The 13,255-nt window shown below is 44.4% G+C and overlaps 1 protein-coding gene across 1 annotated transcript; it reads right to left on the bottom strand.

Moving 5' to 3' along the window:
• Positions 1-3,899: 3,899 nt before the first annotated feature.
• LOC117724219 (patr class I histocompatibility antigen, A-126 alpha chain-like) lies at positions 3,900-13,210 on the bottom strand. Its single transcript, XM_076916877.1, is given in 6 exon segments — positions 3,900-4,371; positions 5,133-5,238; positions 5,365-5,640; positions 6,199-6,474; positions 6,707-6,976; positions 7,216-13,210. Coding segments are annotated over 5 exon segments (996 nt in total). The 5' UTR covers positions 7,286-13,210; the 3' UTR covers positions 3,900-4,371; positions 5,133-5,134.
• Between the last annotated feature and the right edge of the window lie 45 nt (positions 13,211-13,255).

The raw sequence follows: 13,255 nt of genomic DNA, 5'->3' as shown, positions 1-13,255 counted from the left end.
TTTCCTAAGTAATTAATCAGAAAAATTCTTTTTCAATAAAATGAAGAGGAGGCCTGAGACTAGAAAAATTCCTCAGTGGTTAAGAGTACTGTAATCACGGCCAGCAGATTCTGTGCACGGTGTGTTGTAGAGAAATGACATAAAGTGACTGCTCTCAGCCTGTTAGCTGCGAGGTGACTTAAGGATATCTGTAAATTCCAGCACACTGGGACACCGAGAAAGCATACTCTCTCTGCAGAGAATTCTGATGTCCAACAAGTAAGCCTTATGACTGAGGAAGTGGTCTCCATGATCATTTTCTCTTGTGGCACTTACTTTGTTTTAATTAACTAAGCAACCCATGAAAGAGTTGGACTCCTGACAGATTTCTCAGTCTGCAAGGAGGGTTGGGTCACCTTGAACCCAGATAATGTATTGCTTGAGAAACAGAACTATTGAGAGTTGAAGCTATGACAAATCTTTAGTTCGCTTTCCTATAAAAGAGGCTGGAAAATTCAACAAAGTATGCAGTGGTTCACGGTAACTCTGTATCCCCTGTGTCCTAATTAATGAGACCATACCCAAGGGACTCCAATGCACTAGACATTGATAGTGTGCCAGGAGCTCAGGAACCATGCCACTGCTTTTTTTTTTTTTTTTTTTTTTTTTTTTTTTTTTTTTTTTTTTTTAGAAGTCTACATTACCTTATAAAGGAAGAATCCACTTGGAACCTGGCTCTCTTCTTATAGCCAAGAACTTCTAAGACAGCTTTGGAATAAAATCCAGCCTTTAAGCGATTTTTATAGAAGTACAGTTGACATGAGAAAAGTTGCTCTAATTTATTTTAATAATTTGTTAATGTTATCAATGCCTCACTAGTCAACACTGAATGGCCTGGAACTGGCTCTGTCGACGAGGCTGAGATCATACTCACAGAGACCCACCTGACACTGCTTCTGCCTTCTAAGTGCTGGGATGTACCACTGTTGAAGTTTGGTCTGTGGCCATGTGTTGTAATGCTAAATACTGGCCCCCAAGATCTGGTTGTCCCCTGATGAATAGATCCTCAGGGATAAGGAAATCCTCAGGTACACCAGGCAATGCTATGTAACTTTGCTCCTTAATTTAAAACTGTTGATTAAATAAACATATTGAAAGCCTGTAGCTGGGCAGAAGAGAGACAGGCATTGTTTCAGTTGCTGAGCTTGGGGTCCGAGGAGAGAAGACAAGGAAAAAAAGGAGAGAGAGCAGAAGAGAGTAGAAGACACCATGGAGCAGATAGATTGCAAGACCATGGCCCTGAGTGCCAGCCAGTTGTAGTAGGAGCAGCTCAGATGGAACATAGCAAGTTATACATTGGGGTTATTGATATGGAAGTAGACAAAATAGCATAGAAAGTTGATATCATCCCAGCTCTAGTGCTTTTAAGGATTATTATAAATATAAAGGTTTTGTGTCTTTTATTTCAGAACCAAATAATTAAAAGTGGCTAGGAAATCCTGATTAATTTCAGCCACTATACACAGCCATGTCTGGCTAGCTGTACTATTAATGTGTACAAATCAGTGAGTTTGTGTGGATATTGTACACTAGGACAAGGCCACCCCCATCAAGGCCATATTTATACAGTGCCCTGACAAGACCTTTATGCAAGTGATGCCGTGTTAGAGGCACCACTCTGACCTAAGAGTGCAGCATGGAGACCCCAACACTTGCCAAACTGAAAGCAAAAACCAAATCCATTATAGTCCATAGATCTGGGAAAGTCCTTAAATATACTAATGTTACATTTTGGATTCTGTAGTTCCACTTCTTGCTAACTGCTCTTGCTAATTGGAGTGTGTCAACCAGGATTTTGTGTGTGAGTGTGCACATAAAATACCTTTTAGCTATATCATTTGGGCAAGTTCCCTCTTTGGCCAGGCCTAGACTTTCCTGATACGTCTGAGATCCAGGCTCTGATATTACAAACAGAGAGAGTGTCTTAGAGACTCCTGTCCTGAACAAAAGTCATGAGGATCAGGGTTTACAGATGCTGAATCTCCCAAAGAAGACAATATTAGTTAAGGTTCTCTATAGAAACATAATTTATACAATAAATATATGTTTGTATATGTTATGTGTGTATGTATGTATGTATGTATTTCCATATGTATGTATGAGTGTGTGCATGTGTGTCTGTATGTGTATAAAGGGTATTCACTAGAATGCCTTACAGGCTGTGATCCAGCTAGTCCAAGAATCACTGTTTATTTAAGGAAGGTACAAGAATCCAATAGATGTTCAGTTCATGAGACTAGAGGTCTCAGCTGATCTTCCATATACACCAGAATCCTGAGGAAGACTATATTGGTAGTGAAGGAATGGATTCCAGCCAGAGTGAGGGCAGGCAAACAAAGAGCAGAGGACATTTCTTCTTCCATGTTCTTTACAGTGCTGCCAGCATAAGGTTTGGCTCAGTATAAAGGTGTACCTCCCCAATTCAGAAGATCCAGATTAAAAGTGAGTCTTCCCACAATGCCAAAGACCACCATTTTTTTTTTAACCTGGGTGGACAGACCAAGCCTGAGATGACCCCTGCCCAGTGCCATACAGAGGGAGGGCATAGCTAGCACTCCTGTGATTACCCCAGATACTCAGAGGCCCCAGGTGGGACTAAGATGAGCAAGTAAATGGTGGAGAGATGGAAGAGAATGAGGAGCAGAAGGATGTGTACACAATGACGAGAGGCAGAACAGGAGACTCGACAGTAGTAAGGAACGGCCTGATGTGAGTAGCTGGGGATGACACCTAAGGCCATGGTGAAGTCCTGGCCCCTTTTGTTGCTAAGGGCCATGTCTGGATTTGTGGCCCTGCAGGAGAGGGAATATACTACCATCAAAAGCTAGGTGGATGTCCCTGCTCTGGGCGGCCACCTGGGGCCATGTATGTCTGAGGGTTGTGTGGATCTGGCCCGTGGGGATCATAAGAGAGTTGGCCTAAATGCGTGAGAGCAGGAAAGCTGGCCCTCCCTGCACCTTACCCCCTTTAGTACTCAGGAGAGCAGGGCTCCTACGTCTCCCTGGAAGCACAGGTTGCTGGCCCTGGTTGCAGGGCTTATGAATGAGCAGGCCCCAAGAGTGTGAGCTTGGGAAAGTTGGTCCTGCCAAACATCTGCCATGCAGTGGTGTGCATGAGGGAGAGAGGCCCTCCCTTTATTCTTTGCCACCTATAGCAGGTGTGGAGAGCTGGCCTCAAGGTCATGAGAGTGGGAGATCTGGCCCTGTCCCTCACCAGTTGCAATACTAGGTCCTGCACCTTGTTTGGACAGCACAATAGAGCCCTGCTGGCATGGGTGCAAGTGAACCTGCTTCAAGGGCCTGAAGGCCGGAGTGCTAACTCTGTCTCTTGCTGGTTGTGGCATTGGGTGAGCTAGCTGGGGCAGAAGAGGAGAGCTTGCCCTAATGGTGATGGTGCAGAAGAGCTGGCAGATTAACTCCCAGCTCAGCTACCATCCAGGCCCAGATCCAGGGCTTTGAGTTGGCCTACCCCAACATGTAACTCATCTATGAACTGCTGGAGCACATTAAAGGGTTGGTCATACAGATATCAAGCTGCAGGAACTCCATGATCCAGGACAACAACAGGGTATCCAAGAGGAGTCCTGGTGAGGATTCAATATTGATAGTATAGCAGAAGCCAGAGACCTTGAACCAGACTAATTACTCATTCCAGTGAATATTTGCAAATACAGAAGCATGGACAGGGCTGGAGAGATAGCTCAGCAGTTAAGAGCACTGGCTGCTCTTCCGGAGGTCCTGAGTTCAATTCCCAGCAACCACATGGTGGTTCATAACCATCTGTAATGGGATCCAATGCCCTCTTCTGGTGTGTCTGAAGAGGGCAATGGTGTACATTAAATAAATAAATAAATAAATAAATAAATAAATAAATCTTTAAAAAAAGCAAGAAGTGTGGACATATATACGGCAAGACACATTGTGATGTACTACAGTTTCCACAATGAGATTCTTTTCCCCTTTTTTCTTTTGGCAGGGAGAGATTGTAAGGGAGAGAAAGGGAGATGGATGGAATTGGGTTGCATGAGAACAATTCACCCCAATTTTTTTTTTTTAACCAAAATCCTCATGTTCAAGAAGGAAGAATAAATTTACAGCTCATTGGAAACTAAAGGTCAGACTCTGATGGAGGTCTTCCAGGCCCGCTGCTCCTGGATCAGGAGAGATGACCGGGGAAGACACACAGGTCAGCGTGGAGAGAAGTCATACTCAGGTCTGGGCTGAACTCACTTCCTTATGTTGTACTGACAGGTGACAAAGACCTGGACACGGATGCCAGCCATTAAAAGAAAGGTCAGGAGCTTTTGAAGTCACACAGAGTAGGTATCTCACACTATAGAAGGAAATAATGAAGGACAAATGCTGATTGGTGATTGTTAAACCATAATCCCAAACAGGCATCTATACTGAAAACAATTCCAGCGTAGCAGGTCACCCCAGCTCAAGAATATGTACTTGAATTCTACTGGGAGAGATGCATCAGTCCTCTGGGCACTGCCCATACATATGGCTGTACAGAATAAGACCTGATAAGAGCCTGTAACAGTGGAGCCAAGAGAAAATGGGCACCCACAATGGGTACCTGTCTTCCCTATTGCAAAGGTCTCAGGAACCAACTCTGACTTAATTACTGGCAGCTGAAATACAGATGCCTCTTTCACACCTGTGGGAAGAACACAGCCAATGAGAGACTGAGGAAGCAGTAAAGTTGTGGGAGTGGGCAGAATATCCTAGTCAAACCTCAGGGAAGTTTCTAGAACTGTGACTGCAGCTCCATGGACCAAGGAGAAAACACAATGGGAGATTGTACATAAGAGGACTAACTGGCCTTTGTGGGTCTGTTCTCAGCAGGGACCTTCTCTGTGATATCTCTCTGTCTGTGGGGAATCAGAATCAGGTCTCTGTCACCTCCATCAAGATGGCAGTGGATTTGTCTATAGTTCCTTTATGTTTTATGATAGAGTTAATGTCAGCACACAGGCCCCAGTGCCTGTGTGGATACATCTTTCCTCTAATGAGGCAGGCAGGATACACATATAGCTTGGTCTTGAGATCTCTAGGGAGACAAGTACTCAAACCCTGCCCCTTTCTTACCTTCATTTCTTCCACACCAGAAAAATCACCACAGTTCCCACCACCAAAGTTCCAAGAACCAGGCCAATGAGAATTCCCATGATGGGGATGCTCGGTGCAGGAGGCTCTGAGGAGGGAAGGGAAGGAAGAGTGAGTAGTCTGACCCTAGCTCTCAACCCTGATCCTGCTCTGGTTCTTCAAAGAGCTCACACTTTTCCTGACAGCAGAGTGTGTGCTCACATCCACTCCTTACCCCATTTCAGAATGAGAGGCTCAGGTAACCCTTCATGGTGTACATGACATGTGTATCTCAGCTCTTCTCCAGAAGGAACCACCACAGCTGCCCACTTCTGGAAGGTTCCATCCCCTGCAGGCCTGGTGTCTGGCAGCTCCATGTCCTGGGTGTGGTTGTTCCCATCCCTCTGTCAGATCAGGGTGATGTCAGCTGGGTAGAAGCCCAGAGCCCAGCACCTCAGGGTGACATTGCCTTCAGGTCTTACTCGGTGGGTCACATGTGTTTGGGGGGCCTCTGAGGGGAACAATTGGAAACTTTAGGTATTTTGCATTCAACCTGGTGACTAAGCAGAGCTCATGTGACCATCCCTGGAAAGGATGGGAGGCTCGGATGGGTGAGGGAGCAGAGTCCACACTCAGAATCTGGATGATCTACTCTTTGGAGTATTTTATATAGAACCATGAGCCAACACAGAGCAGGAGACTCTGGTTTTCCCTCTAAAGAAATAGACTTCTGGTTCTGACTTAGGAGGGGTCTGAGGGACTCAGAAACCCTGGAGTCAGACATTCAATGTCATCGTGCATGAACAGTGAACAGGCCTGAGAGAGGTCATGATACACAATGCACATGGAAGGAAACTGCGGCTTAAGCGACACACTGAACTATCATGGGAGAAGGGTGAATCCCCTGGAGAGTCCTTCTCTCATGTTGAGTCAGGAAACTGAGGAGCTCTCTTTCCCCTTTGATGCAAGACAGTGTAAGTATTCCAGCTGCTCACTGCTGAGGAGGAGGCCTCAGGGAGACAAGAGCTCCAATCTCAGAAAGCAGAAGGGTTAGTAAGGCTTCTCTTACCAGAGCGCAGCAAAGTCTCCTTTCCAAGGTCCAGGCATCTGAGAAGCCTTTCCATGCACTCCCCTTGCAGGTAAGTCCTCCACCATTCTGCCTTGTCTAAGGTCTCCCAGGAGCTCCATAGCATTTTAGCTGTCTTGCCCTCTGCATTCCAAGAGCTCAGGTCCTCATTCAGGATGATGTAATCATAGCCATAGTATGCAAGCCGATAGTGACCATGGAGGAAGCTCCCATCACTTGCAACATTGCAGCCAAACACTTCCTGCAGGGTGTGATAATCTGCCCCACCCCCATTCAGCCTCTGGTCATTGTGATGCTTCTTCCCTCCTTCGTTTTTTGTCCCAAACTAAACCCCTAACCAGGTCACAGTCTCTGGTTCTCTAGGGTCTCAGGTCTCCAGGGGTCCCTTTGACAATGGCTGAATCTCTGACTTGGGAACCTAGAGTGTAGCTTACTGGGTCAGACCAGGAGGGCACTGAGGCATCATGATCTCAGCCCTGAGGTGACTCACCATCCTTCCTGTGTCCATAGTAATCCACCATGAACCTAAGAACTCGTCTGTCTGTCTGTGACAAGTGCAGGGCTTGTGCTGTCTCCTTCTCCCAATATTCAGGTGGCTCCTGCTCCATCCAAGCAGCCCGAGGTTGCATCCTTGCAGTGGGTGCTTTGCTGTCGAATCCCTGAAACTGTATGGAGTCTACATAGCCTACCTGGATGAACCGGGGCTCCCACATGCCAGGCTCCAAAATCACAATGTTGAAAGTCTGCAGCCAGTGTAAGCCTGTGGATGGTGCACATTGATACCCTGACTCTTCAGCATGAACCCAGAGCAGGTTGGTAGGGAGTGGAGGAGGGGTGGTGGTGGGTCTGTGGACCTGAGATGCAGGAGAGGGTCAGGGGTCCTCCAGCTAAGGGATCAGGGAGGGTGTGGTTAGGCAAGGGAGAAGATGCAGAGATGAGGAGTTCAAGTGCTGGGTCCTGCTCCCCAAAAGGCCAATTCCCTCCAGGTCCTGCACCCACCTGCACAATACTGGGTCAGAGGCAAGGCCACCAACAGGAGGAGGAGGGCACAGGGTGCAGGGTTCCTCATCCTCCCTGATGAGTGGAGTCTCAATCAGGACTGGTGTCTCTTCACTTTATAACCCTGATGTGGCTGATGCTGATTGGCTTCTCTTAGATTCCCCAGAGGTAGTGACAGAGACCTGATGGGGTGGGTCTTGGAGAGATTAATTCCTGGGGGTGTGGGATTTCTAGAGTCCTGCTTCTCCACCTTGCACCCAGTTCTGCAGCCTGGTATCCTGGCATCAGTGTCTAAGCACAAGTCTGTCCTTCTGGTCCAGGTCACAACATCCTTGAGTCCTAGCCCAGAGGCTAGTATGTCAGCAGTTGTCAAACCTTTCAATGTTAGAATCTCTATACATGCTCAGACATTGTGTAGCCTCCTGTGGTGACTGTGCTTGTGTGGATTAATTCAATCCATATCTATCATGGTAGGAACTGGAGGGTTTGGGAATCTTGATTCAATGTAGATAGTGACTAGTAATTGCATGAAAGCTGAATGAAAAGAGAAAGAACTATTTTCCAACATGAAACGATGCTGTCAGAAGAGTGTTTGGGATATTTATCATTTCTGGAAGTCCTTATTTTCATCTTCCCCACCACTGACCATTGAATTTTGTGTCTTTCTTTTAGCAGTTTATTTATTTTTTAATTTGAAACACAGAAAAATGTAGTTCCACAGATACATTTTAGGAGAAACAATGTTAAGACTCAGCTTTATTTGTATGCATGTTTGTGTGTCTCTGTGTGTACACAAGGTTCCAGAAGAGGTAGTGGGAAACCCTGGATCTGGAGTTAAGGAACCTGTTAACTGCCAGACTCAAGTGCTGGGAAATCAACTCTGGTCTTATGCAGGAGCAGCGAGGGCCCTTCAGGTTAGTTTTCATTTGAGACAGCATCTCAGTTTGTAGCCCCAGCTGTCTCAGAAGTGGCCATGTAGGCCAGGCTGGCTTAGCACTGGGACATCCATCTGCTACTGGCTCCAAATTGCTGGAATTAAAGGAATTTGTTAACCAAGTGGGCTACTTGTCAATTTTTCTCCTTGTTAAGTCACTAGATGGGCACAGATGGTATTTCCTCAAGGTTGTTTACACTGAGGACTTCAAACATCATTGAGTCATTATTGGCTGCATTGACATCCATAGGAGAATCTGGCACACTGAATGGATGCTAGGTTAATGAATGCCATTTTGAAGTAGGGTGTTCTTTACCATGTCCTTTCAGTACAAATTGTCAAAACCTCAGTCATTAATATGGCCACATATTTTCCATAGAAAACTTTGTAAGCATTAAGTAGCCCTTAAGCTGATGGTGAAGAAGTCAAGTGCTCAGAATCACTCATGCTATCTTGGAGCTTAGACATTATCTTTGTTGAAGTCTCTGGTGTGCGATTGGTGGATGATGAATGGACTTTTATACTTCTTATGCTGTAGGAGCAAGACAATCCATTTCTAATTATATTACAACGGAGTTCAGGGTGGGCAGGAAGAAGAGCACCACTCGCCCTGTGTGGCAGCAGATGCAGGTTCAACATTTTGGAGAAATATTTGTTACTTAGGCAGGTCTTTATTCAGCTTCCTGGAATGAGATCCACCTCCTGTGAATGAGGGGTGTCTAGACTGGCTGCTGCACAGTTCTGTGAAGTTAGCAAGAACTTCTGTCCATGTCGTTTAGAGTGGTGTGACTCTGACTTCAGTCCTGTGGATCACAATCCGGTCCTGCTCAGCAGCACTGGGCCCAGGGATGTAGCTCCTGCTCTGAGATGTCTTCTCCCAGCATTCTGCAGCCTAAGATTTGCCTGGAGGTAAGCTTTTCCTTTTGGGAGTCTTCAATCAAGCTTCATGGATTCCCTAGTGAGAACCTGTTTTGTTTTCTGATCTCTTATTAATGGACTTTCTACTGCTGCTGTCAAATGTTAGTCAGTGGGTTATCTAAAGCAGTGGTTCTCAACCTTCCTAATGCTGGGACACTTTAATACAGTTCCTCATGTTTGTGGTGACCTCCCAACCATCAAATTATTTTCATTGCTACTTCATAAGTGTAATTTTGCATTTTAATTACAATGTATTTTTAGATAGAGAGGTTTTCCAAGGTTGTCACCACATATTTTCTCCATCTCATTTTGGCTTTGAGTAGGTCCTGTATGGGTTTTCCTCAGTTAGGTAAAGCAGCTACAATGCAGATGCACTGGCTTCTGTCACAGCTATACCTCTTATGTTTTATAGATACCATTCCCAAGTGAGTAAAAGTGTCCCTTACCCACACTAAAAGTGTTCAGACAGTAGGTTTTAAAGGTCCTCCAGAAACTGGTTTCTGGACTTGGTGTCACCCTCTCACTGTGGTTTGACAATTGCCCTGCTTTCAAAGCCTAAACTTCTCAATTAATAGGTCAAGTTGAGACACCCATTGACATCTTCCAATGTGAATACAGACCTCAGAGTTCTGGGCAGGTAAAAAGAGTAAACAAGATGATAAAAGAAACTCTAATAAATTTGTCATTAGAGTCCAAGAAGGGTGGGTAGACCTCTTTCCTTTGCTTTGCTTTTTGCATATGCTACATCCCATATAGGAAGGGATTTACCAGCAATGAAATTATGTTCAGAAGACCTTCCCTGATGCTTCCCAAGCTCAGAGACCAGCAGCTGGCAGAACTCTATAACCACTCCTTTCTCAAGTCATTACAGGCACTCTTTTCATCCACATAGACTATTCATTAGAGAGACCCAGCCAACCTCCAAGTCCACTACCGGTTTCCTTTTCAGTCCAGTGATTCCATCTGGCTCAAGCAGGTAACTAAAGGAATGCTAGAATCAACTTGTAAATGACTCTTCATGGTCATTCTATCCACTTTTATAGGTATGAAAGTAGCAGGCATGACACCATTCATTACCACCACATCCAGGCCAAGAAAGTAGAAGCCACAAATGGACTATCTCCTGGCATTACCACCACATCCAGGCCAAGAAAGTAGAAGGCACAAATGGACTATCTCCTGGCTTAAAGACTCATCAAAATCGAGGCTTCATGGGGTCTTGGGTGTTTCTACTCCTTGCCCCTCTACCTTCCCCTGAGTCTTATGTTTGGTATAAATACAGGATTATGGTCAAATTCCCACAACCCTCAGGCCTGGGCCTGGGAAGACAGATACAGGAATGGCAATAGCTAATGTGGCTACAGACCAACAACCTATATTCCATCTTAATCTTTGCTTATTGATATACACTTTAAATGTCTGGTTATACTGGGAAAATTAAGATGTGGGAACTTATCTTCTGATTTAAAAACAGTTTAACCTTCTATATATACCCTGCAGCTAGGCGCCCTAAGTACCAGAAACAAGAAAGATTCCAACAATTAGGCTTGTAAATATGAGACTTCAAAAAAAATCCTTAAAAGATTGTTTTGGAAATTAGAAAACTCTGAGGGAATCTCACTATGTGCCACAGGAAGAGACCCTAGGAATACAGTTAATCATTCCCAGCCAGAAATTGGCCAGGATTGCTTAGATTGTATGCTTCCCCTACACTGCATAAGGATAGGAACTGCCCAGACTATCAGCCAGTTGATTTACAAAATTCAGTGGCTGGGGGAAACCCAAATAAACATGAGAGGACTTGACGTAGGAACTCCCCCTTACTCTGATACCTGCTATTCTGCCTTGTTAGTAAATTCATCTGGATGGCAATATTACCAAGTCCTGAGACTAGTTAACAGGCATGTACGTACTAATGGTTTGACTAGAATGCCTCTTCTAATGCTTTTCAAACTCAGTAGACATGTTGATCGAGACCTTGCAAAAGTGGTTCTACATAAGTAGAACTTAGACTTGAGTTTCTTTACCTCCAGGCAAAGTTACTTATTGTGGGAAGATAGCCACAGGCCAGAAATTGCCTATTTCATCTGAAGATAAAATACTGTTCAGGAAAAGGACACCTTATGTAGAACAGTCAACTGTTAGCACTGCCAAGACAGGGTAAACACCCCTTCATAATCCTGCTTCCCAAAGGCCTGTCAGATGAACCTGGGCCAGATGGCTGAAGACTGACTCTCCAACATTTTGAAGAATTAGGGGGCTGTCCAGGTAGTCAGCTGTCTCTACAACTGTTTAAGTTTGAGAAGCTATATTTGATGCTTCCTATATCCAGATAATGTTTAAATCATTCTCAGATTTGTGATGGGTTGAGGTTTTTAGTCTCATAATCAAACTCATGTTGTTTAACATTGAGAGAGAGATTATAGTGTGGAAGACATGGTTTTCAGATGGCTTCACTGGCTAAAATCTGAACATGATCTAGGGATAAAATTATAATTCTTTAAGTTAGGAATGATGGTAAAGTACTTTATCTAATTGACCAATACAATGGACTGGATGTCATTTGTATATCATACTGTGTACTTTACATGATTGTTATGGTTTTGTTCAATTTATGTCTGGAAACGAGTTTTTTCTTTTTTTCTTTTGGAGAGAAAAGGTGATGTGTAGGGGCGGTTCTAAGGCTAAGGTCCTGTTCTCCAATTGGTTTTTGATCTGTCAGTAAAGAAGCCATGGACCAATTGTTGGGCAGAAGGAATAGGTGGGACTTCTGAGTCCCTGGAAGCAGGAGACAGATGCAAGGGAGAAAAGAAGAGTTTGTCATGCTTCAGAGAGTGAAAAGCCAAGTAGCCATCTGAGATCTCAGGCAGAGCAGTGGCCTATGGCCACTCCTATAGGTGGGCAGTTCGGGGTGTTTAGCAGGGACTCAATGTAACTGAACAATTAAAGTTGAGGGCAGGTGGGGAGGTGTGGAGCTAAGAGTATTGATAAGAGCATGCTTTTCCAGGTGGGAGATAGTAGAGCCCAGAAATTATGTCAAGTTGACAATGTCAATTATAGGCAAGTTGAAATTGAATGATTGTATGTGTCTGTGTCATTTATCCATGGATTCAAGGGAAGCTAGAGGTAGCTTATGATACTCTATGAACCTGACACCCAAGGGAGATGAGTTCCAGCATCATGTTATCATGGTCTAGGCAGGAACATGTCACACAGGTTAGGAAAGTGAGAGTGTAAATGGGGATGTGGAAATCCCCAGTGCTGGCCTTCAGAGCAGAAGCACCTGCCTGAGGTCTCCAGCTGGAAAGTCCAACCTGGGAATTTGCCCTCACCCTCTTTTTCTGCCTATTTCAAATTTTTTATTTTCACTCTCTTTTTTTCCTGTCACTGGGGATATATCAGCATTTTAATTTTCTCTTTTTCTGTGAAATATTGATTTATGTAGCCTGGGGTGGACAGGACCTTGGCAGGTAGCTGAGGATTCTCTTAAACTTTTGACTGTGCAGCCTCCACCTTCCAAGTGGTGGGTTTACAAGCTTTGCCATTGTATATAATTATGTTTTTGTTTGTTTGTTTGTTTGTATTGTTTTTATGTGGTGCTGAGGATGATAGTGCCCCAGGCATTCTTTATGTTTGGCAAGGACTCAGCTGAGCAACTTCCCTGGATCTCAGACAGTTTTAGCTTCTGTGTGGCTATACAAATGTAACTATATTTATCTGCACTGTTACATACTATACTTAAGATATTAGTGACTGAGAACTCATTGACATATTACAGTCACTTATAATACTCAACATTCACTTGCTATAAGCAAGGTACTTATAAAGACATTTGACTATGTTGTGATATAATAAACAGATCTTCACAGTTTATAATTTCTCCTTTGAGAGATACATTTATTTTTTATGCATATGAGTGCTTTGCATGCATGTATGTCTGTGTACCACGAAGACTACCATATTGTCCTGAAAGCCGAAGAAGCATAAACACCCCTGAGACCTCTGCAAGAGGACCAACTGTTTCTAGCCACAGAGCTATCTCTCCAACAAAATAATTTCTTCTTCTTCTTCTTCTTCTTCTTCTTCTTCTTCTTCTTCTTCTTCTTCTTCTTCTTCTTCTTCTTCTTCTCTCTCTCTCTCTCTCTCCCTCCCCCTCTCCCTCTCCCTCCCCCTCCCCCTCCCCCTCCC

Source organism: Arvicanthis niloticus, chromosome 20 (genome assembly GCF_011762505.2).
Source record: "Arvicanthis niloticus isolate mArvNil1 chromosome 20, mArvNil1.pat.X, whole genome shotgun sequence".
Taxonomy (NCBI): Eukaryota; Metazoa; Chordata; class Mammalia; order Rodentia; family Muridae; genus Arvicanthis; species Arvicanthis niloticus.
The sequence above is the reverse complement of the archived record's forward strand: the minus strand, read 5'-3'. Positions and strand labels throughout refer to the sequence as shown.